Consider the following 23,346-nt stretch of genomic DNA (forward strand, 5'->3'; position numbering starts at 1 on the left):
CAGTGGTGTGTGGTACACCAGCCAATCCGCTTCCCTAGTTGAGGTAACTTGGTTTAGTTGATCGAATCACCCCTGTTTTCATCGCTGAATTGCAGTGTCAAAAGGGATCTGTTCTAATCAGGTTTGACTCAACTCGGACAAGTCGGCCAGTGCTTATACTAGACTTGAAACCTTGATCTACAGTTCCTAACTTTCATGCTATTAAATCGGATGGTTGGGATCATCAGCTCAGTTCGATCTTTGCATCATGACTGGTCAATAATGACGAGGGACAAATGCAGATTTGACATTTCTGTTCAAATGTTACTTAAAAATTCTGGGAATGATGGGACGACAGCATTTTTCTTTGTTATTTCTCAAGCATTTCAATACATGAGCTGCACCCATCCAAGCACATCTAAGAGTAGATTTCCAGCCATACAATGAATGACTAACAACTGTTGATAAACATAGCAAACTTTACATAATCACCATTGAAATATATGCCATCATTCATGTCGATGATATCAATCATATCACCATTTTGTTACTTCATGGCAATAACAGAAACTCAACAATTGCATGAAGCTCGAGTGCTGGGAGCTATCTGTTCTATCTCAGGGCTGGTTCTTTTGTGGCAAAGGTGCTAAAGCAGCCCGCTCCTATTTTCCTCCCTTGTTTTTCCTAACATAGCCTACCTTCTTCATATTCTTGAGAGACTCGAACAGAGACTTCTCCTGGTTGTTGGATGCCTTTCTGAAAGGATTCTTAAGCCGTTGAAACTGTATCTTCCTTAGCACTACCCTCACTGGCAGTTGTATTCAATTCCATCTTCTCTTGTCCTGCCTTTTTCTTCTCTTTCAACTTCTCATCGCTGTAAGATGCCTTTGCAAAAGGATTCACCAACTGCCGAAACTAGACCTAACTGCTTGCTTCTGTTGCATTTCCGATACCAGCTGTTTTGTTGGTTTCAATCACTACCATCTTAGCCTTCTCTTTTGATTTCTCTTGTTTTGAGAATTGAAGGGCAGGAATGGAATTGATGGTTCTGATGCTCTATGGTTTCGATTACAGGCAAGTAACCATATGTTTTATTCCCAATGGATGCATTAGAAAATGAAGACGGACATGTCACTGCCCCTGACAATCTTTCCTGTAAGAAAATGCATCACTTTATTACATAACATAACAATGGCAGGAGTTGGCTTGCAAACAAAATCGTAATTTTCCAAAAACGAATAATAGAAACAAGATCAATAAGAATTAGAAACATAAATCTCCACGATCAACAAATATTATGGAGTAACATTTAACATACTAGTAGATATAGCACATACAATGCATGTGGAGCAAGGTATTTAGAAATGGTAACGGCTGGCTGTATGACGGATACCATGCAGGCCGTGCGGCCTTGTAATGGTCAAAGCTTCCTTTAAAGGAAATAGAATGTATCAGCCCCATATCAGGCCTTTAAAGGCCTTTTTACAGGTCGGGCTTTACAGCCCCGTATCACATGATTGTAAAGAGAGTGTGCAGCAGTAATAAATAGAGGGAGTGGTGTGTAAGAAAAGTGGGAATCGGTGGAGGGGCAGTTTTAAAATAGTAATGGTTCAAACCATCCAAGACCTCCAGGTTGGATCCACTTTAAATAGCTCACCATAAACATCTATTTCTTGAATTTTGTGCCATTAATTGTTTTTATTTCAACTGTTCATTCAACACCCACCAAACAGAAATCAAATCAATGCAATCCTCTGTTTAAGAGATTCAAATGGACCCACGATTTTTATGGTTTATTTTGAGTTCATTACATGCCACTTGCACAAATTTATTAATGCTCATGTATCAATTATCATACTTTGCCACATTATCAAAGCTTTTTTCATTGTAAAGAGAATTTCTCATTATAAAGAGAGGAGCATCTTCAAACAGCCAAATAACTTCTCCAAATTACCTGCATGCCCATCATTTCAGTCTAAAACCCTTTATCATGTCCTTGAGTAACACAAGCTTTTAGCCTCTCAGGAAACTAAATGCTGGAAATTTTGCCCGTTTACTCCCATTATATATAGAAGATATGAGCAGTGTTTCGAGTGTCAGTATTGATGCATATATGACACCCTTGGGATCAAGGTGTCCCGTATCGGCATCGGTTGGTGTAACGGTGCCCTCCGAAACCGATACGGATACGGGGGCGTAACGGTGATATGGGGGCGTAACGGCCCATAACAGCGCAAAATTTTTTTTTTCCCAAAAAAATATGAAAAAATATGAATTAAATCCAGAATATTCTAATCATTCCAAATATGCATTCATTTATAAATTGGAACATGTTTATGGTGGTGTAACGGTCCACTCTTTGGTGAGAAGTTGTATCGGACTGTCTAATGAATTTATGAACCAGATAACCTGAATTTGACTACAAAATTCATATATTTAATTTTCTAACTATCTACTATCAATGATAGATACATTGGAATGAATGTAATATGACAATATCTTACATTTAGGTGTTTGCAATTATTTTTGAGGGCCAAAAAAAATTCATGCGTAAATAGAAAAAAAATATATATTAAAAAAAAATATAAAATGACACCCCAAATATGTAAAATGCACATTAACATGTTCTACTATGATTAACACATCATATAACATCATTAAAACAGCAAAAGAATCATTAAAAAATGATTTTTCGAATTTTCAAAAAAAGGGCCAAAATAAATGCGTAAATAGAAAAAAATATAAAATGGCACCCCAAATCTGTAAAATGCACATTAACATATTCTACTATGATTAACACATCATATGGCATGATTAAAACAGCAAAATAACTATTAAAAATTGATTTTTCGAATTTTAAAAAAAGGGGCCAAAATTCATGCGTAAATAGAAAAAAAAAATTTTAAAATATAAAATGGCACCCCAAATCTGTAAAATGCACATTAACGTGTTCTACTATGATTAACACATCATATGGCATCATTAAAATAACAAAAGAATCATTAAAAAATAATTTTTGAATTTTCAAAAAAAGGGCCAAAATAAATGCGTAAATAGAAAAAAATATTAAAAAAATATAAAATGGCACCCCAAATCTGTAAAATGCACATTAACATATTCTGCTATGATTAACACATCAAATGGCATGATTAAAACAGCAAAACAACCATTAAAAATTGATTTTTCGAATTTTAAAAAAAGGGCCAAAATAAATGCGTAAATAGAAAAAAATATAAAAAAATTATTAAATGGCACCCCAAATCTGTAAAATGCATATTAACATGTTCTACTATGATTAACACATCATATGGCATGATTAAAACAGCAAAACATATTTAAAAAAAGTATAAATACCTATTTTTGACGAATTTCTGAAAAATGGCCCACCGAGCTTTGATTCATGAAAATCCGTAATATAATGTGTTTTTATCTCAAATACCCAGCCAAGGTTGGTCGAAATTAGTAGTAGAAGGAATGAGAAACAGTTTGAAAGCAAGAGGTTTCAAAAAAACAGCAAAAACAGAGCTTAAAATGAAAAAAAAAAAAGTTACCGTTATTCGGCCAATACGGGCCCGTAACGGCCGTTACACCCCGTAACGGGCCTGTATCGGCCGATACGGGTACAAAATCGGGTAACGGCCGATACGACACCAAAACGCGTAACGGTTCCCACCGTTGTAACGGCCGATACGTAACCGTTTTGGCACACCATGCTTGGGATATGGAAACATATTAGGCATTGCATGGGAAATATAATGTGTATCGCGTAATGTATTGTTGTCTTTAGGAAACATCAGAATATTGGTCAAATTTTTCAATGAAACTTCAGGAGATATTATAATAGGCATTAATACACGCTTAGAATTCAAAAGATCATAAAAAACCAGTACTACACATCATAAGTTCCTTCGTATAAGGTCCTAAACTCTACAATGTTGGACAAAAGTGATGCAACTATATTCAAGATCAGTTCATGTAATATAAATCATAAAAGACATGTATGAAAACACAATCAATACATTCAAAAGCCAAATTTGTCCTTCACTATACAGTGCATGTATTTAAAATATATATTTTTAAAATTATATTTATAATTTTTTTTAAAAAAAATTTGAAGTAAATAAATGAGTGCAGCTGATGTTAAGATCAGCACTCATAAGTACATAAGTAACATCTGGTCAATGTAATTTTTTTCAAACAATTTATTTATTTATTTTACACACCCACGCACTCACACCGCAGTGGGATTTCACCACAATGGGTACTTGAACCCACGACCTCGTGTTGAAACTCTTCTGAATCTACCATCTAGGCATGAGTAATTTATTTTATTTATTTATTTATTGATTATTTTTAATTAAAAAATAATTTTTTGAAAGTTCCCAAAAGTTTCGTCAATCTGTAAATCAACCTTCAAGCACTCTCACATGATTTTTCTACACTCTAATTGCAAGCTAAATGGGTGCCTATTTTCTCCAAATTCAAAAATCAAAGGTCAAAATCCATAATTGAAAGTACGAAACATGCAAAATCATGAATTACTAACTTAATTCCATAAATTCCAACAAATTTATACAAGAGAAAACAATTTAAATTAGCAAAAACTCACCACATGCTCTCCCGTCTCGATTTCAACACCCAAATTCCCTTTCCCCTCCAAACAAATGAAAAGAATTGGTTGAAATCCCTTTAGCAATACAATCACAGTCATTGTTTGAAGTATCTCCAATATTATCAAAATATCCCCAATATTATCTGTGTCTCTAGCTCGACGATACTAATAACACTGGTAGCGATACCGATAACACCGATAGTATCAAGAGTTCCAGGTATTGGCAATGTATCGTTGAGTATCACCAATGTATTGATATCGTTAATATTTTTTACTATGTAAATTCTAGATGTTGCTTGTATTTCGATATCACCAATGTATCGCCAATATTTTCAACTATGTAAATTCTAGGTATCATATCGCCAGTCTCTCAACAATATTTTGATTATATCACCAATGTATCGATATCATCAAAATTTTGTTTATTAAAAAAATCCATATTAAAAATTTTTTATGGGCACATGGTTTTAAGCAATGTTCAATTTGTCGATGATAATATCAATAACATCAGGATATTATTGTTATCACAACATGGGCAATATCAAGACCATAATCTTTTATTTCCTTTCCAGTTGCCAATGATTTCATGGCTAAATATTGTGTTGTCGATATTCTGAAATATCGATGGGCGTTCGGATGGAAAGTTGGATGGTTGGATAGATACATGGGATGGTTGGATGAATAGATGGGGATGGTTGGATTGATTTCTAATGATCAAGGTGTTCCATAACTATAATGGTGACCGTAATGGCCACCACCATTACCATTATGATACGGGTTGTAACGGCTGTTACAACCCCCATATCAGCCGTTATGGCTCTTTTTTTTACCCCCCTTGTAAAAAAAAAAAAAAAAACTGTTATAAGACCATTACATGGCCACTATGGCTTGTTTGTTCTATAACGGCCTTTACGACCGTTTCGGCCCCATAATGCATAATGGTTATGATCGTCACCATTATGTAACGTCCGTAACCATTATGCAACCAATTTTGAATAACTTGCTTATGAAAGAACATGCTTTTAGGCTCCAATTAAATGGAAACTTATTATGTATGGAATCTTTTTCATTTTTTTTTTTAATTCCTAAATATCCAAATATGTGTATTTTGGCATATCCTAAAGTTTCGCTAAAAATTCCACCATTTCCCCCCAGTTCCCCACATTTACGATTATCGGCAATATCAATATAGTTTCTAGTGATATCGATACTTCAAAAACTGATCTCAGTATTAAAATAAAATAAAATAAAAACTTAAAAGGAAAATCGATTTTTGTAGATTTTTGGCAAATTTCCTAAAAATTTTGAAATAGGACCAACACAAGTGCGATATCATCAATATGTGCAAATGTATCGACAATATCAGAAACTTATAACAATGATATTTTCAAAAAGTGTATTGTTATATCATCGATGCATTGCAATCAGGAGACATCTCTATTCATTTGGTTGGGACCCTGGCTGCAGGAAGATGAAGTGGTCCATAACGAGCCATCTGCACTGAGATACGTCAACTATTATAGTTGTGGACCGAAGAAGGATGTCAATGGCAAAGGTGGCATCCATAAATACCATGCAAACGAAAGCAAAACTCTGTGGTTTCAAGGACCCTTTCGTCCTAGGGATTACAGATTCCTTAACTTTCCCTTGGTGAAGACCCTAGATAGCATTTTTTTTCATCACAAGATTGTGGCAAATTAGCAACAGAGAGGGTTGGGAAAATTGCAAAAGTTGAGTAAGGAGATTTCTTCACGCTACTAGGATTCTGCTCCCTATTCTTTAGCTCATGAGACTTTCTTCTTACAACCTGAGTCCAATCACCCTTAGCCAGATGAACCGATTGCGATAGTGGAACCGGACCTTAACCCAAGATGCCCGGCAGCCTACCCCCTACGAGACAGGAAGAAATAATGACACAACTATGGGAAGGAGAGACGGGGGAATTGGGGATAGAAGAATGGGAAGGGAAATCAGGGTACTGATTGCTAATAACCCTAGAACTCTCTCTAGAAAGCCTACTGAGAAGGACTATGCGTGTGAAAACCTCTGCCAAAGAGAGGTACCCAGCAGATTGCGAGAAGGGACACGCGAGACGTACCTTGGGGATTTACTTCTGGAGTGAAGGTTGGGGTTTGCTTCTCCTTGCCAAAGGTCTGAAGGAAGCCTTACGAACACGAAATGCCACAGCTTCGCTGGATGGGGTTCAAAATGTTAATCTTCTAGCCTCATTTGCTCCAATGACTTTTGACTCTCGCGTCCTTTTCCTCCCACTCCCATGTGATTTCCTAGGATTGAAAATGCTAATGTACTCAATAGATGATTAACTCCTCTTCTTCTTCTCATCGAACTTCTTTCTCGCCACAATCAAGAATAGACGAACCAGTGGACATGGGCAACGAGATAGTGTTTTCTTCAACAAGAATAGGTGTGGGCACTAAGGGATGAGATGGTGAAGCTTCCAAGTCAGGAGATTTACCTTTATTTGAGAAGAATTGAGTGGGCTCAAAGAATGCAACATGGGCACAAATAAATTGTCTTCAAAGATGAGGACTGTAACACCTATAAAACCCCTTTGTATTGTAGAATACTCAAGTAAAATACATTTAATTGCTTTAAGGTCTAATTTATCTTGGCCCAACTCTAATTGTTGAACAAAGCATACACATGTAAAAACATTGTGGGGCATAGAGAACAATGACTTGACAACAAAATTGCATGAGGGGACTAACTCGTCAATATAATAGAGGGCATTCTATTGATCAAATAGCACACTATTAAAACTGCATCACTTCAAAAAAAAATTGGAAATTTATATGAATCAAGGCACGTGACATCTCAAGCAAATGACGGTTTTTCCGTTCTACAACACCATTTTGTTGTGGAGGCACATAATGTTTGATGCAACCATTTTCAAATAAATAAAAGCTAAAAGAATTGGATTTATTCTCATTAGCATTATCTAAATGAAACACACACACTTTGGAGTTAAATTGATTATCTACTTCCATACAAAAAATCTTTAAAATATAGAACAATTCATATCTATCTTTTCATTAAATAAAGCCAAGTCATTCTTGAAAAATCATCAACAAAAGTAACAAAATACTTATACCCTCACACACTAAAACTCAATCAAGTCCCCAAATATTTGAATGAACCAAAGAAGATGAAACTAGACTATGCTTTTCCACATGTGGTGGAAAAGTGATTCGATGATGCTAAACCTAATTCAAACACTTCACATTCTAAAGTTGACATAGCCAATAATGCAATAATAAAGGAATGGAACTTTTGAGAATCTTCAAAAATGGGTGACCGAGACGACAGTATCACTAGTAAGGACAAATGTTGCTTTGCACTACTACTCCAATTACTTCATAGTCAAGATACTAAAACACACAATGTTCATGTCCTCCACCAATAAACTTCATCGTCTTTAGATCTTGGAAAATACGATGTGAAGGATAGAATACCATAGAGCAGTTAAGTGATTTTTTGAGTTTACTAACAGACATGAAACTAAAATTAAATTTTAAGTACATAGAGAATTGATGACAATGAAAGAAAGGAATTTGGACGAGCAATACCCATTTCACACACTTAAGACTAGGCACCGTCTCCCAAAGAGACTAATGAACTCAGCAATAATGTATCAATAAAGGAATGGGCACCAGACTACATGTCATATGATCAGAAGCTCCAAAGTCAATAATTCATGGCATAGAGGACTAGAACCCTAAACAAGTCATACCTGAGTTGATGAGTGTGGTTAAGTGAAAGTAGCGACAGAGATGGGTTAATTCTTCAATAACTTCAAGCATTCATCTTTGGTAAGCATGACTATGTCATCACATGTACTTGTCTGTTGAATTGTAGGAGTAGAACCAACAGAACGAGACCCACTACTCTCTTCAAAATAAGATGCCCCATTTGCCCAACTAACTTCCCATGTCCCATTTATTAATAATGTGATTTGTATGCCCACAGTGAGTGCACTGTTTAGGTCCACGACCCCTTGTTGCATCACTATGATCACCTTCATTACCTTTGCCACATCCTTGATTAATTACCTTAGCCACTACAATCACCACCTCTACCTCATCTAACAAATAATGTCAAATCAAAATTATCATTTGCTCTACCCATAGAGCCAAGTGATACCCGTTGAATGCGAACATAAACTCCTTTTAGGGATGGAACATCCTTGCCACCCAAGATATGCACATGCACTGGCTAATGTCTTGGTTTCAAACCAAATATGAATCTAGCCACACAAAAATCCTCACGTTGTCAACGTTGTTTCTCTAGATCTTTCGTAAGTAGCTGATACGCATTCATCTCCACATCTAACAAATAATGTCAAATGAAAATTATCACTTGCTCTACCCATAGAGCCAAGTTATACACATTGAAGGTGAACATAAACTCCTTTTAGGGATGGAACATCCTTGCCACCCAAGATATGCACATGCATTGGCTCATGTTTTGGTTTCAAGCCAAACATGAATTTAGCAACATGAAAATCTTCACGTTGTCAATGTTGTTTCTCCGGATCATTAGTAAGTAGTTGATACACATGCATCTCCTCCCGTGTTACATTGAGTTTTGAATAATATTTCACCAAGATACTTATCCCCTTGTTAAAATGCAAAAATCTCTTCAAACAACTGATATGTATGAGATATTTTTTTATCGGATGAATACATCTCTCATAACACATCACAAACCTCATTTGTCATATCTGAAAACATCACATTTTCACTAATAGATGTTTCCATACTGTTCCACAACCACGTCATGATCTGAGCATTTTCCTAAAGCCACTGATTGTATGTGCCATCACTTTCGACTTGGTTTCACCACAATGAAATATTTTAATTTGCCTTTGGTCGCAAAAAAAACCACTCGGATAGACCACTATAGATAATTTGCTTCATTTAGTTTTATGGTAAGTTATTTAAAGTTTTATAGCAAGTTATTTGAACCTCTAGAAAATCATATGGATTTAGAAACCCAAATCTTTGATCACCCTTAATTTCAATTATAAGAAATAAAGAGAATAACAAAATGCTTACATGGATGCAAGCTGACTCTTCTAGATCTAAGAACTCTCCAATTGCAAGCTCCACATATTGTACACACCACACCTGACGAACAATCAACTCACACGTTTCAATCGAACACGAGCGATGATCACGAACATACCATTCACACTCTTAACACACAGACCATTACGAAGGCTTACCACACTAAAAAACAAAAAAGAATAAACCTTAGAAGAGCAAATAGGAAAAGAAAAGGAAGAATTTATGACATAAAAGAAAAGAAAGTGGTGTAAATCATAATGAAATCCGCTCTAATACCATGTAGAGTTATGTAAAACTGAAAGGAAAAGAAAGAGGAACAAATGAGATGGGAAAAAGAGAATGCCTAAAAAAACACGAGAAATCGTAAGGCTTGTATTCTTATGCTTCAAGAGCCTATGTTTAATATTTCTAAGTTACCTTAAGTAGCATAGGAATTGGGATTTGATAGAAGCCTCCGAGCAAAGTTCCACGATCAAGGTGCAAGAGTAGAAATGCAAAGCTGGGAGGCTTGATCACGGGTCCATGAGTAGTTTGTAGTGATTTTAATGTCAATTGGATGCTAAAGAGAGGCTTGGGGCAACACTGCAGAAGTTAGAGCTATGGAAGAATTCAAACAAGTTATAAATGAGGTTGGCATATAGTAGATGCGGGTTTTGAAGGCTCAAGGTTTACTTGGTGTAATAACAAACAAGGTCATAGGAGAGCATGAATAAGACTTGATAGGGTACTAGTTAACATGGAGTGGGTAAGGGAATCTCTACCTTCAAAGTCTCTCACCTCTCTTATCTCTTATCCAATCGCTCTCCTATTCTGGTGCCTGTGAAGGAACTAGTGGAGAACTCCTCGAAGCCATTTAGATTTCAGATAATGTGGACAAACCAAATAAGATTTAAAGAGGTGGTGAAGGAAATATGGGAGACGAAGTTGTTTGCATCACTGATTGTCAAAGTCTTTCTGAAAAATGAAGAAGTTGGAATCTAAGCTGAGGGAATGAAACAAGGAATTTGGGGACATTTTCCGAAGCGTCGGAGTCGCAAATGATGCAACTTTGAAGGCTGAACATGATCTCACGTTGTCCATATCAAAGGAACATAGTGCAGCCCTTGAGGATGCAAAATCCAAGCTGGTTATGGCTCTCCTTTAGGAAGAAATCTTCTGAAAGCAAAAGTCAAGAAGCCAGTGGCTGCCAGAAGGAGAATGCAACAATAGATTCTTTCATGACTCTGTCATGGAGAAGATTCTTTCACGACTCCGTCATGGAGAAACGACATTGATTATTTGTAAATAGGATAAAGACAGAATTGGGAGTTATTTTGGAATCTCAGTCAGAGACAGAGACAAAAGTAGCCAGGTTCTACAGCTCCATTTATACATCAGAAGGTGTTGGTCTAGCAGATGACATCCTTAGCAGCATCCCGCAGCATCCTAAGCTTAGTTCCAGACCAATATAATGCGGACCTTTTGCACGCTTTGGATATGGAATAAGTGAAGGCGGCAACATTTTCTACTCTTCAAGATAGTGTGTCGAGACTAGATGGCTACTTAAGCAGTTTTTTCACGTTCTTCTAGGAAATTGTGGGGGAAGATATTCTTAATTTAGTATGCAAGTACATGGAAGGGGAGAGAGAATCTACGAGCCTGATATATATATATATATATAAATTGTCGGACTTTCAGCCAATAAGCCTCTACAATTGCATATAGAAGATTTTCTTAAAGCTCTTGACCCCTTGGTCAATTATAAGATTTTCGGTTTCTGCAAGCCATCCATAGGTCTCCACGAAGAAGGACTCGTCAAGTTAGAGCTATATTTATTCTAGCCACAGAAGCTCTAAGTAGGATTTATCTCAGCTAATTGGGAAAAGTATCCCGGCCCCCAGACCAGTGACTTGAACACAATTCAGCCAATGTAGGTTCTAAAGGTCTTGACTTGGATCTTATATATGTAGTACACTTACAGTCTTATGTGGGTTAAGGGCGAAGGCACAACAACACTAAGATGACAACTTGATAGTGGAGATTGTCCATCTTGACCCAAGTCAGTTCCCTCACATAAGATTACAAGTATGTTTCATAAATGAATGTCCACAGGTGTGTCCTATGTATCTGTGACGATCATAGTCTATATAAGGTACTAAAATCTATGCATCATAACTCTCCTCAGTCAATGACAGTGGTGTCCAATCTCTAGCACTCAAAGACTACCAAAGGACTCACTCCTCAACTAACCCATATATGTACATAAGTTCAAGGTGACACTACAACCTAAGGTATAATAGCATGTCCCACCCACATGGCTAGTGGATTAGGGCTCACAAGGTTTCTTAGGGTATATACTCCAACAATCTCTCACTTGCCCTAAAACCAATTTGTGCTCAAATCCATTAAGCATTCTTGTCGAACCAGAACTCCTTAGCCAAGAAGATTACAGAATCATACTAATGCTATTAAAGTTCACACACTCTCTCAAAAGTCAACTTTCATTCTCAAAGAAACGCAGCTACATATACTTAGTTCAATCATTGTCTTACATGCTTGCCTATTTATCCTTTATGATCAGGATTTGATCACCCGCCAACTCATGTTCAACCAAGAACCCCATGATCCACGAGGGAGTGATCTTGTGCCATATAAGCACACTTGGATCATCATGGAACTACCCAGCATGTCACATGCTTGATCGACCATTATCACCCTACAAGAGACATAGGTATGCTATAGTCACATCATATCATCACGAGAAGCACTTCATCCACTCATGTGGAAACATAAGGTTGTTTTAACATGAACGACCTCCATCATAGATCACGGTTATTGCGGTGTGTGGTTTTTCCTCCCATTGGCTAAGACAACCGTTATCTGTATTTCCATGCGTACATCAGTATATTTTGGGAACCTCTGTCAGCAGGCAGGACTTGCATTTCAACATTTATTCCCAAGTAACACTTTTCAATTGGTTTCATTTTAGTAAAGCCTTAGATCCAACCAATCATGGTAGGAAAAACAACCACACTAGTAATGAACCCTTATCACATAAACTGATCAACATCTCTCCCCAATGCTTACAATCAGCATAATAACAACATGTCATTCATTCACATATACATACAGTTGTGGAATGTCAACACACTTGTGATTCAACATATATCATCAAATGACACAAGTAAAGGCATCAATGGAATTGAATGATGGATTTGTGGTATCTCTTCAAGCTTTATGGATGGAATCCAGAATATAATCCATAACGCGAGAATCTCTTAAAGAGTGGAGAAAAATCAATCACCTTATATCCACTATGTGAATCACACACATAAATGTACATAATATAAGCAAAGTGCATTGTAATAACAATTACTAGGAGCAATAATAATAAAAACCAGTCATAATAATTATCAATCTATCGGTTCTCAGTAGAATGGAAAGGTTCAAAAATTAAAACATAATATTGGTCAAAGACCCTAAACCAGTCGTCCATTAATACTACTCTTTACTATAGTCGTAGCTTGTACCCTTCCTCACACCTGATCTATATGCGCTCAACCTTGGCTTCACTTTCCTCCTCCTTCCTTCATATCTTCTGCCCAAATAACAGTTTAACAGTTTGTTAGTCCATGTCAATGAAAATTTATATGCGGAAACTAAAGCGAGAGGAAAGAACCATACCGTGATCACATTAAGTGATCAACATCTCTCCCTAGTCCCTAGTGCTCACGATCAGGGTAAGATCAACATATCATTCATCCATATATGCTTGCAGTTATGGGATTTCAGCACACTTGTATTTCAACATGTATCATCTAGTGATACAATCAGAATCATTGATCTCATCAGCACTATCTAGATCATAGGCAGTGACACCCATCCTCTAAGAAGATACGGATGTGTAATTAGTTGAAGGTTAGCATATTGTGCAGACTCATGCTTTCCACTCATTAGACATCATCAGAGGCATCAATGGAGTTATATTTTAGATGTCATCAATGGAACTGAGCCACATGTGCGCAGCATCTCTCCAGGATCTATGGATAGTATTTAGTACCTGATCCCTTTTTCAAAATTCCCTTGGAGAGTGGAGAAAACCAATTATAACATATCCACATAATGAATCACAGATATAAGGCTTAGTAAGTATAGAGTAGTAGTAATATTAGGATAAATCATAACCAACCAAATAAACGATTAAAACTTCCATTTCTCAAACAAACGGACAACGATGACTAGGTCCATAAACCAAAATATAAAACTAGGTCATCAACTATAATAACCCAGATTCTTGTAGGCAATCATACACGCTTGTGCACACACAAAATATAGCAGACGCTTAGACACACCGTTGATTAGAGAGAAGCATCATCTTTCGTTCACATGGTAAGCATGCTTGAATTTTGAAGACTAAATTCTTTTGAAGGGGGTAGAATGTAATAACCTGGGATTTTTGTATGCTTTCATGTACACGAATAAATGTGCACTTGCATTCATCCAAGCACACATGCATAGATCTATCCATTCATCAATGCATATCAGTGTTCGAAATATTGGTATCGCGTGGCGTATTGCATTCTTGGGATACGGATATGTATCGGTTATCGCATGAGATATATCGGTTGTATCGTGTAATGTATCGCTGTTGTTGGAAACATGGGGAAACATTGAGAAATTGGTTGAATTTTTCGATGAAAGTTCAGTGATTATTAAAAAAGACATCAATACACACTTATAAATTAAAACATTACAAAAACCAAGTACACATAATAGGTTTTCTTTGTATGGGATCCTAATTTATGCGTTGTCTAACTGAATTGATGCAAGTATATTCAATGTCTATTCATATAATTTATAATTGTAAGAAGACAAGTGGAAACACAAGCAATACATTCAAAAGCAAAAGAAGAATCACTAGATTAGGTTATAGACATGTTTGATGTGATGTTTGAACACAAAGATTGCAAACGATTTGCGAGAAATTGGGAAATTTAAATATTTTTTTTTCAATTTTTCGCAACTCGGCCCATCTCCTCCAAATCTCGGAATCAAAGATCCCAATCCATAATTTTTCATGCAGAACATGAAAAATAATGAATTTGTAACAATCTGATACTAATTTAACATGATTTACAGAAAATAAGAGCATCGAAATTTTAAAATGCTCACTAGATCGAACATGTGGGATATATCGCACTGCTTGTGCGTTTCGTATCGCACTGGTGGGATACAAGATATATCGTGGGATGTATCGGCCGATATCGTCGATATTTAAAAGTGATGCATATACATGATCAGCTATGCATCCATCAATATATGCTAGGTGTAACCATTTATATGTATGTTAGACCTGTATATTGTTAACCATTGATCTATATACCAAACAGACCCACTTATGACTTAGATTAATTTAAAGTTAGTAATTATATAATTATATGTATAAATATATGTATGTGCGTGTACATGTTCATTCTCAACACTCATGCATATAAGTCACATATTCATTCATAAACTAGTTCACTTTTAACCACTGAGCATGTACTAAACCTACCCGATCATGTTGGAATAGAGAAATTTTTATAAAATCCCTAAGTTCTAGATCCGTTGGACAATAAATATACTGATGCTACACCGAATTCACCCGAATATGGAGATTATGCACAATTTCCTGTAAACGTAAGAAGTCTAGGATTCTTTCCCCCAATTCTCTAGAATTCTAGGGTTAAATAATAAATTACTTTGAATCCCAATTAGGTTAGGGATAGTGATGCACATTTTTCAAGTGGTTAGACTTGAAAACTATGATGTATTGTTCAATAGTTGTGATCTTATAACTATGATGTGAAATATACTAATTGTAAAGATTTTTATTTCAAATTCTCTAAAGTCCAACAATGATTTTATTAAGTCTTTTGTTGCTGAAATTTTTAGAAATCCATGCATGTTTCGTTTATGTGTTGAAAGGGTTTGGATTCTTGCTTGGTTAAGCATGTATGTTGATGGAAGTTAATTTTTATCATGATTTGAAAATAATCATGGAATGGTATGTGAATTTGAAAGGTTTGCTTTGGAAAAAATAAGTTAACAAAATAAATATTTTGAAAATTCTATCTTTAGAAAGTACATTCATGGAAGGTTTAGATTTAGAAACTTTTGATCATGGAAATTCTATTTTCGGCAATTTTTTTTATTTTTTATTTTAAATGAAAAGTCCACTTTAGGGAACTCTCATTTTTAAAATGTTCTTATACTGAAGATTGATCATGGATTTTTGGAACACTAACAATACATAGGTTGAAAATCCCATAAAGCAAAATAAGAGGGCTCTGTGATCTTGAGGTTGAAACAGCCTTAAACCCTAATTGGATCTTCTTGGCCTACCTTGGCCCAGGTGTAGTGATCGTATGTCACTTACACAAGAACGCAGGTAGATTTTGCCTGAACAAGCTGATCGCATCCCTCACTATGAGTTCACATGATTGAGCATGATAGAATCTGCAAAAGGTCACGATTAAGAGAGTTTTGATCTGCTGATGATAAAAAGGCCCTGGTGTTTTGATGATCCGTACTTGTTAATGATGGCACAATTCTTGTATACTGCATTCATGCACTATTTGATTTGATATCATGATTTCTATTAGCATCGAATTCTAGCTCTTTCTTGCGATCATTCATGATTCTAACCATATTGTATTATTCGTTTTTGTTTAAGTGCTAGTTTCTATAAATAAATAAATAAATAAAAGCTATATTTGTGAGCCTACCATATTTGGAAACTTACTGTATTTGAAAATCTGCCATATTTAGAACATGTTATTTTTTGAACTCATACTAGATTTGAAATTTTATTTTATTTTTTTTAACTTGTAAGAATTTTTTTCACTAGGCGTGTATAAGCTCACCCTCTTGGGAATTCAGTTTCAGGATCAAGATCAAGTCAGGGGAGCAAATGGAGCAGAGTTCTAGCCTTTTATTTTTGTCTATCTAGTCTAGTTACCCTTTTCAAGTTCAAATTCATTATAAGAAGAGTTATAGTGGGAAGAGCGATTGGCTTTTTAGATGGTTGTGATTAGATATTTTAATGTTTGTATTAAGGAAGTGTATGTTGTGTGGAATGATATTGTATAATGAATTGCAATTTATGTTTATATTATATTCAAGTCATGTCCTGGGATGCAGGATTAGGGTCTGCCCAACCTGGGCATCGGATTTTAGGGCATGATATCAACCTTAATCCATCCCTCCACTATCTCTACTTTATGCTATGGTTATGCTTCTCACTAATGCTTAAAGTGCCCTATCTTCCCATAAAGCCTCTTCAAATTCCCTTTACCTTTTCTCTTACTCTTGAACTTATGATTAACAAGGTCACCTACTCCTTTGAGTTTTTTTTTTTATTTTTTGCAGGGAGATTGCAATTGAGTAAAACATTTCTCTGCATTTTAGAAACAAAACCCGTCTATCCAGTACCTCCCATCCATGATCATATAAGATTTCTCAACAAATCTAAAATTGCATGGGTTAGATCATACCTGTATAAACGATCTGTCGGCATAGATATCTCATATGAATATGATGATGAGGATGACTACCACTGTCTGGCTCGTTCTACACTACAAAAGCAACCATCATAAGTTAGCAATCTAGACACAATTTAAGTCTGGGAAAGAAATTCCACGAATTCAACAGATAGGAATTGCATCCCTCACACTGGGACTGCGAATAGGTAGACAACAGAAACAATAACCATAAAGGCTGTGAATCTTGTCTATGGTCCATCGGGTGGCCAACTTACACCCTTCCTCAACCGGCTTGCAAATCTTGCCCTTCAATTGGGTGGCCCACTCACACTCTTGCATAATCAACATGACCCAGATGGTCAGTGCAAAGAAGAACCATACGATCCAACTGGACCTCTCTGGTAGCAGGACATACAGTAATACTGTGGAAGCTAGTACTCCAAGAACCAAGATAACGAGGATGAGATTTCTGGCTATGGGGGGCCGGCATCTACCCACTATCATCATCATCCACACGGACGTGGAGTAGAAGGCTGCGACGCTGATCATGACAATAGAGTAGAAGGACATCTTATGCCGAAGGTATAAAGCGTTCAGGACTTTGTTGCCATCACTGATTGGATAGTTGAGATTCAAGAGGAACGCCACGATCATCCATACTATACTGATGATCGTAATCATCAATTCCAACGACGGTGGTGCAATGTTGAGACTCTCTGACGGCCCTGGAACGTCGACACCGCCCTTTTCGATATCTTGATGAGAGCCCCCTTTCTGCAAAAATCAAAACCCTAATTATTGATTTGCGATGAAATATGAAGAACAAGTACAAAAATTGATTGGATTAGATTTTACCTCATGAGGGGAGAATTGGGTCATCAATCAGCTTCTAAGAGGAGACAGATTGGATGAAGAATGAGGAAAGAACGATACAAGGTTTGATTTATAGAATAGACGGTCGCGTTGGACATGGGCGGTGAGCTTTTTTCAGGCTTTCCAAGTTTCTTCATTTTCTCGTGGAATTTCTTGCACGAAGCTTCCACAACCAGAAGAATTCAGCTGCTCAAAAAGTCAATTTTCTTTTCGGCATTGAAAATGGTTGGGTATTTGGAAGCGTGCGTGTGGGGCCTTTTTTAGATGAATGTTGGCAATCCGAATCTCTTTCTTCCTTCACTTTTCTTTTGTACTTTGCTCTGCTCAACTGCTGCGGAACCGGATGGCCTGCTGACAGTGCTGAGTAACTCAGTAGCCTAGGGCCTGTTTGGGAGCGTGGATTCGGAACCCCTGTATTTGAATTCCCCTGGAGTTGGAAACCTCCAATTGTGTTTGGCACGGGAATTTAGAAGCCCTCTGATCCCAAAATAGTTATGCATATTATACTTACAGGGATTTGAATTTGATTATTAAATCAATTTTAATATCTCTAATTAGTATATTAGCATATATTAGCCTATATATGTAATGTTTGACACAATGATTGTAATAAGCTCATTAAAATATATACTTTGTCTCAAAATGATAAAATTCTAAGCCTCATATAGGCCACAGGCACAAGATCACGTCCGAGTGACCAACCAACGGTTTTTAACCATTGATTTACATGGATAATGTGTGGATAGGGCATATCATCGTATTAAAGTAATCATAGTGATGCAATTGATAATCTAACTATTTTGGGATATCATTAGTGAGTTACATGCCTAATAGATTAATAGTCTAGTGACACATATATTACACATGCAACTCTTGGAATAATTTTAGATGTAATCCAAGCTTTAAGGTGGATTTCAAACCCCTGTACCTGAAACCCCAACTATTTTATGTGTCAAACATACCTTAGGATTTGAAATCCCCTCCGACCCCTCCCAAATCTATAGTACCAAATGACCCCTAAGTAAACTCAGTAAATTTTGTAGCATACAACATGATTCATGTATTTTATCCACTCGATCCATCCATTTTACTAAATAATTTTAGGCTTGGACTAAAAAATGAAGCATATTTAAAATTCAATTAGGCCACACTATAGGAAATAGATTGAATTGAATGTCTACTATTGAAAAATTCTCAAGAGCCATGAAAGATTTCCATCAAGTTGATATTTGTGTTTTTCCTCATACACATTAGTATTAGATCGGTGAATGTCAGAAAGAATTAGGCCATTGAGCCTAAGTAATAAAGCACATTATATGTAACAACCTGCATTTCAAAATCAGCGATAGGAACCCCTCCCACTATTTTATTTGGTGTGTACCACTTTAGCATTGGATCAGACTCATTTTTAGGCACATGCCCTAATATGGGCAAGTGAAGCAGATGAACATAATGGATTTGTCGTAACACCATTATGAGGTCCACTACGTAAAAAAATGAATGAATGAAAGGTGGTAAAATAACTTTCCCACTCCTCCGACTCTCTCCCATCTCCTCCGCGTTAACACAAGGGTTTCGGGACCCACTACCCCCTCTAAACCACCAGTAATGTGGGCTTACAGCCCGATCCAAACCATTCAGTAGGTGGGTCCCGCCATTTTGACCTATCATATGAAAAAACCCACACACGCGCACTCGATGTAGAACACACATTTCTATAAAATCAGTATAACCTACTTCCTCTCCCATTTTCATCGCTTTACAACGTAATTGCTTCACACCGATCTTATTAAGACTATCCATATGGCAGATTTCGTTAACTATATATATATAAACAACATGTGTTAGCCGCCCCAAAGCCACGAACCACTGAACCCTTGGAAAATCACTATTAAAGCTTCACATCTCGTTATATCAAGCTCCTTGATATCGATCATCATCATTTGGATAAGCTGAAACCTCTTGAGAAGCATCAATTCTTCCTCATTTAAATGACATCCATAATATCATTTATCTGCTACATTTTGATTTAGATTTCGTAATAGGTATTCTTCTGTCACGCATGAATCATGTATATATAAATCAGGCATTCGGATCTATATCTTTAAAATTTCCATATGCATGAATAATTTCCTATATGAAATCACCATTAATCTTTGAATTCTGTGTGTAGATTGATCGTGAGTTTGGACAAATCTTCTCCAAAGTCATCACCCAATTGAGGTGTTTAGTTTTAATTTTAACCGATTGATTTAAACAAATTACATTAGTACTAGTTCAAGTCAAGTCACTTAACCTCTCATGCCTAAACTAAATAGGTGATCATTTCTTATTGAAAAATTCATAAATAATTAGCTTATATGAGTTAGACATTGAGATGTTTTTGACTGAAATGAGCCAATATAAATATTGTTTTTCCATTTGATATTATAAATTATCTAGTCTTTATAATAGAATTTATTTGTGTAAATATAGATACAATATATGTTGTTTCTTTAGTTATTGTATGTGAAATGTAAGTCTTAGTTAGGTGTATTACTATCATAGTTTAAATATGAATGAGTATAGACATTATTATTTTTAGATATTGATGTATAATCTGAATTCAAATTGCATGTGTATTTGATGTTGCTAATTTGATATGTTGTATATGGTAAATAATATTGTTTAAAAATCTAAAATGGTAAATCGACATGTAAGCTGTAAACTTATAGAATTAATGTGTCATATGTGAACTATCTTATTTTTATGGAACGATTCAATAATTCTTACAGGTGCTCTGCCCAGGGTCATTTCCGAAATGATGGGCACGATACGGGTACTTTACCCAGGGTCATTCCCGAAATGACCAGCAAGATACGGGTGCTTTACCAAGGTCTTTTCCAAAATTATCAGCACAGGTGCTCTGCCCTGTGTGATTCTATAAAAGATATGCGCACATGGATTCTCTCCCATGGGCCTTTGTCCCTAAAAATTTGTACTGGTGCTCTGCCAATAGTCATACTCTGAAAGTATTAATACCGGTGCTCTGTCGTGGGTTATTCTCTAAAAGGATTAGCACACATAAGTGTTTCGCCCACTCATATTCTTAATATTTTAGGAAAGTTGTATTAGAACAATTTATTCATTTATATTCATAAATGATGAATGATTAATTATGTTCTTAAATCCAATACTTGCCTCATTTTGATTGATATGTTGGGCTTATATTTAGTAATATTTGTGAAGCTTTCAATTTGAGATTGATGCAATCATATTGAGTTGTCAACTCATTATGTTTTAATCATTTCATGCCATGAATATTTCAAAGATGTTAGATGATACTATTAGTATTAGGAGCATTAGATGTGATTGGATGTACGTGATATGCCATTATGCACAAAATTAGTTTAATTTTATATTGGAATTATAAATGTAATAAAGTCTTGGATTTGATTTATAATTTTATTACTTTGAATTAAGTTAAATAATTATGCATCAATATAATAACATATTATAAAATTATTTATCTTAACATATAATTTGGATTTTAAAATTTGTAAACTATGGTGGGAAGAAATGAAATACATATTTACTTATCATACTTTATCTTTTTCACATGTCACGGGTTTAAAATTTGGGTCATGAATACTCTATTCGATACCCGAATTTTAGAGTACGACGTTATAAGCCCATACGTTTTCTACACATTAATAGTATTATAAAAAGAATACGTGAACTAAGATTTTCTACCCAAGTCATCGTCTCAGGTTCCATTCAAACCCTTTTCTAAACTCTTCTCGCGTATCTTTTCCTAACTTTTGTCTAATCTATTATTTCTCACCTTGGATTCCATTCAAACCCTCTTCTAAATTTTTGTCTAGTCTATTCACTTTTGTCTCATCCATTATTACTGCACCTGCACCAATGTAGCCATTTTATCAATGGACTCCACCATAATTTTCATTTTTGTAACCAATTTGATACAGGATGTTCACAGAATTTAGTTGGTTTATTTTGGAAGTAGCTGATTAGGGGTGTTAATTATCCTAACCATGTGGGGTATTTGTTGTATATTTAAACTGTCCATCCGTGTGTGTGTTTTTTTTTTTTTTTTTAAATCCCATTTTAGTAAGTGATCTCAAACCTTAAGAAGGTTCAAATCTCATGTGGACCATACCACTACAGATGGTGATTAATGACCACTGAAAACTTTTTGTGGGCCACTGAAATTTTGAATCAATTTATCTTTGCATTATCAGTTATTGACAGTATCAACGAGTTTGATTGCGAATAAAATTACAGAAACCTTACATGAGCCCTTGGGAATTTTTAACGGTGAGGCACTCAATCACCACTGTTTCCTTGTGGTGTGGTCTACCTTAAGGTGTAACACTTAATCCGCCCTGTTTTGAGTTGATATTTACCACATGTATTATTATTTTATCGTAAGACTGTCGTATGCAGGCGAAAATACCAGTAACTCCCTTGCATCATGACCGTCGTGAGTTCATGTCACCAACTTATTTGGGCCCTACCAAGACGTATGTATTCCATCCAAAGCGACCTTTCAGTTTTCAAGACCGTATTAGGGCTTGAAATGAGAGAGATCCAAGGCTTAAGTGAACCGCACCAAATAAATCAATGGGGATTGAACGTATACCATTGAAAGCTTTCAAAGGTCATAGAAGTTTTGGATCAATCAGATATATGTTTTTTTCTTATCCAAGTCTTTATAACCTTATGAACGGTTTGGATGGAAAATAAATATGGTTTCAACGGTGGGAATCCTTGTCCCCACTCCTTTAAGTGGTATGGTCCACTTGATCTATTGATCTGCCTAATTTAGCCTTTCATGCCCTGAAATGATCTCAAAAAACAGATAAACAGTACGGATATAATACATAAATCATGATGGGCCATGATGTCGCGTGGTACACCACCAAGTCCGCTTCCCTTTCCGTGTACCTCGCTTACGAGACATGACTCTTGGCTTTTTACTCTTCGTTTCAATAAAGCAGATGGATGTTTTTAATTTTAATAGAGAGCACACACAATCGCCTCGCACGTGCTGACATGGAATGTCTGTGCAACATCGGACCGTTCATTACGTGGGCCTCGATGTAAATGTTTAGTCTAAAAATCCTTGCTAGTTCACTTATTATGTGAGCCGGTCTACATATTCAATCAAATGATGCCACGTCACAAACCACAATGGTTGGTGGTTATTGGAATGGATGTGGATTAGCTAATGACAAGTCGAGTAACAAGACTCGCTTATGAAGTAAGGTCACCTAATTATGTGAGCCCCACC

The 23,346-nt window shown here is 36.0% G+C and overlaps 1 protein-coding gene across 5 annotated transcripts; it reads right to left on the reverse strand.

Annotated features, from left to right (window-relative positions):
- Positions 1–323: 323 nt before the first annotated feature.
- LOC131258038 (uncharacterized) lies at positions 324–18,373 on the reverse strand. Of its 5 annotated transcripts, XR_009177796.1 has the most exons (6): positions 18,036–18,373; positions 17,370–17,954; positions 17,193–17,273; positions 13,188–13,255; positions 9,667–9,738; positions 324–1,132 (listed from the first exon to the last, which is right to left on the reverse strand). XR_009177796.1 is itself a non-coding variant. In XM_058259071.1 (4 exons), the coding sequence occupies exons 1-3, from the start codon at positions 18,057–18,059 to the stop codon at positions 17,223–17,225; spliced, it is 660 nt and encodes a 219-aa protein (XP_058115054.1). In that variant the 5' UTR covers positions 18,060–18,371; the 3' UTR covers positions 324–1,132; positions 17,193–17,222. The 5 variants fall into 5 exon arrangements, 1 of the variants encoding a protein (XP_058115054.1); XR_009177798.1 differs by lacking the exon at positions 9,667–9,738 and having other exon boundaries at positions 13,136–13,255; XR_009177799.1 differs by lacking the exon at positions 9,667–9,738 and having other exon boundaries at positions 13,170–13,255; positions 18,036–18,372.
- Positions 18,374–23,346: the final 4,973 nt, after the last annotated feature.

Source organism: Magnolia sinica, chromosome 10, assembly GCF_029962835.1.
Source record: "Magnolia sinica isolate HGM2019 chromosome 10, MsV1, whole genome shotgun sequence".
In the NCBI taxonomy this organism is placed as follows: domain Eukaryota; kingdom Viridiplantae; phylum Streptophyta; class Magnoliopsida; order Magnoliales; family Magnoliaceae; genus Magnolia; species Magnolia sinica.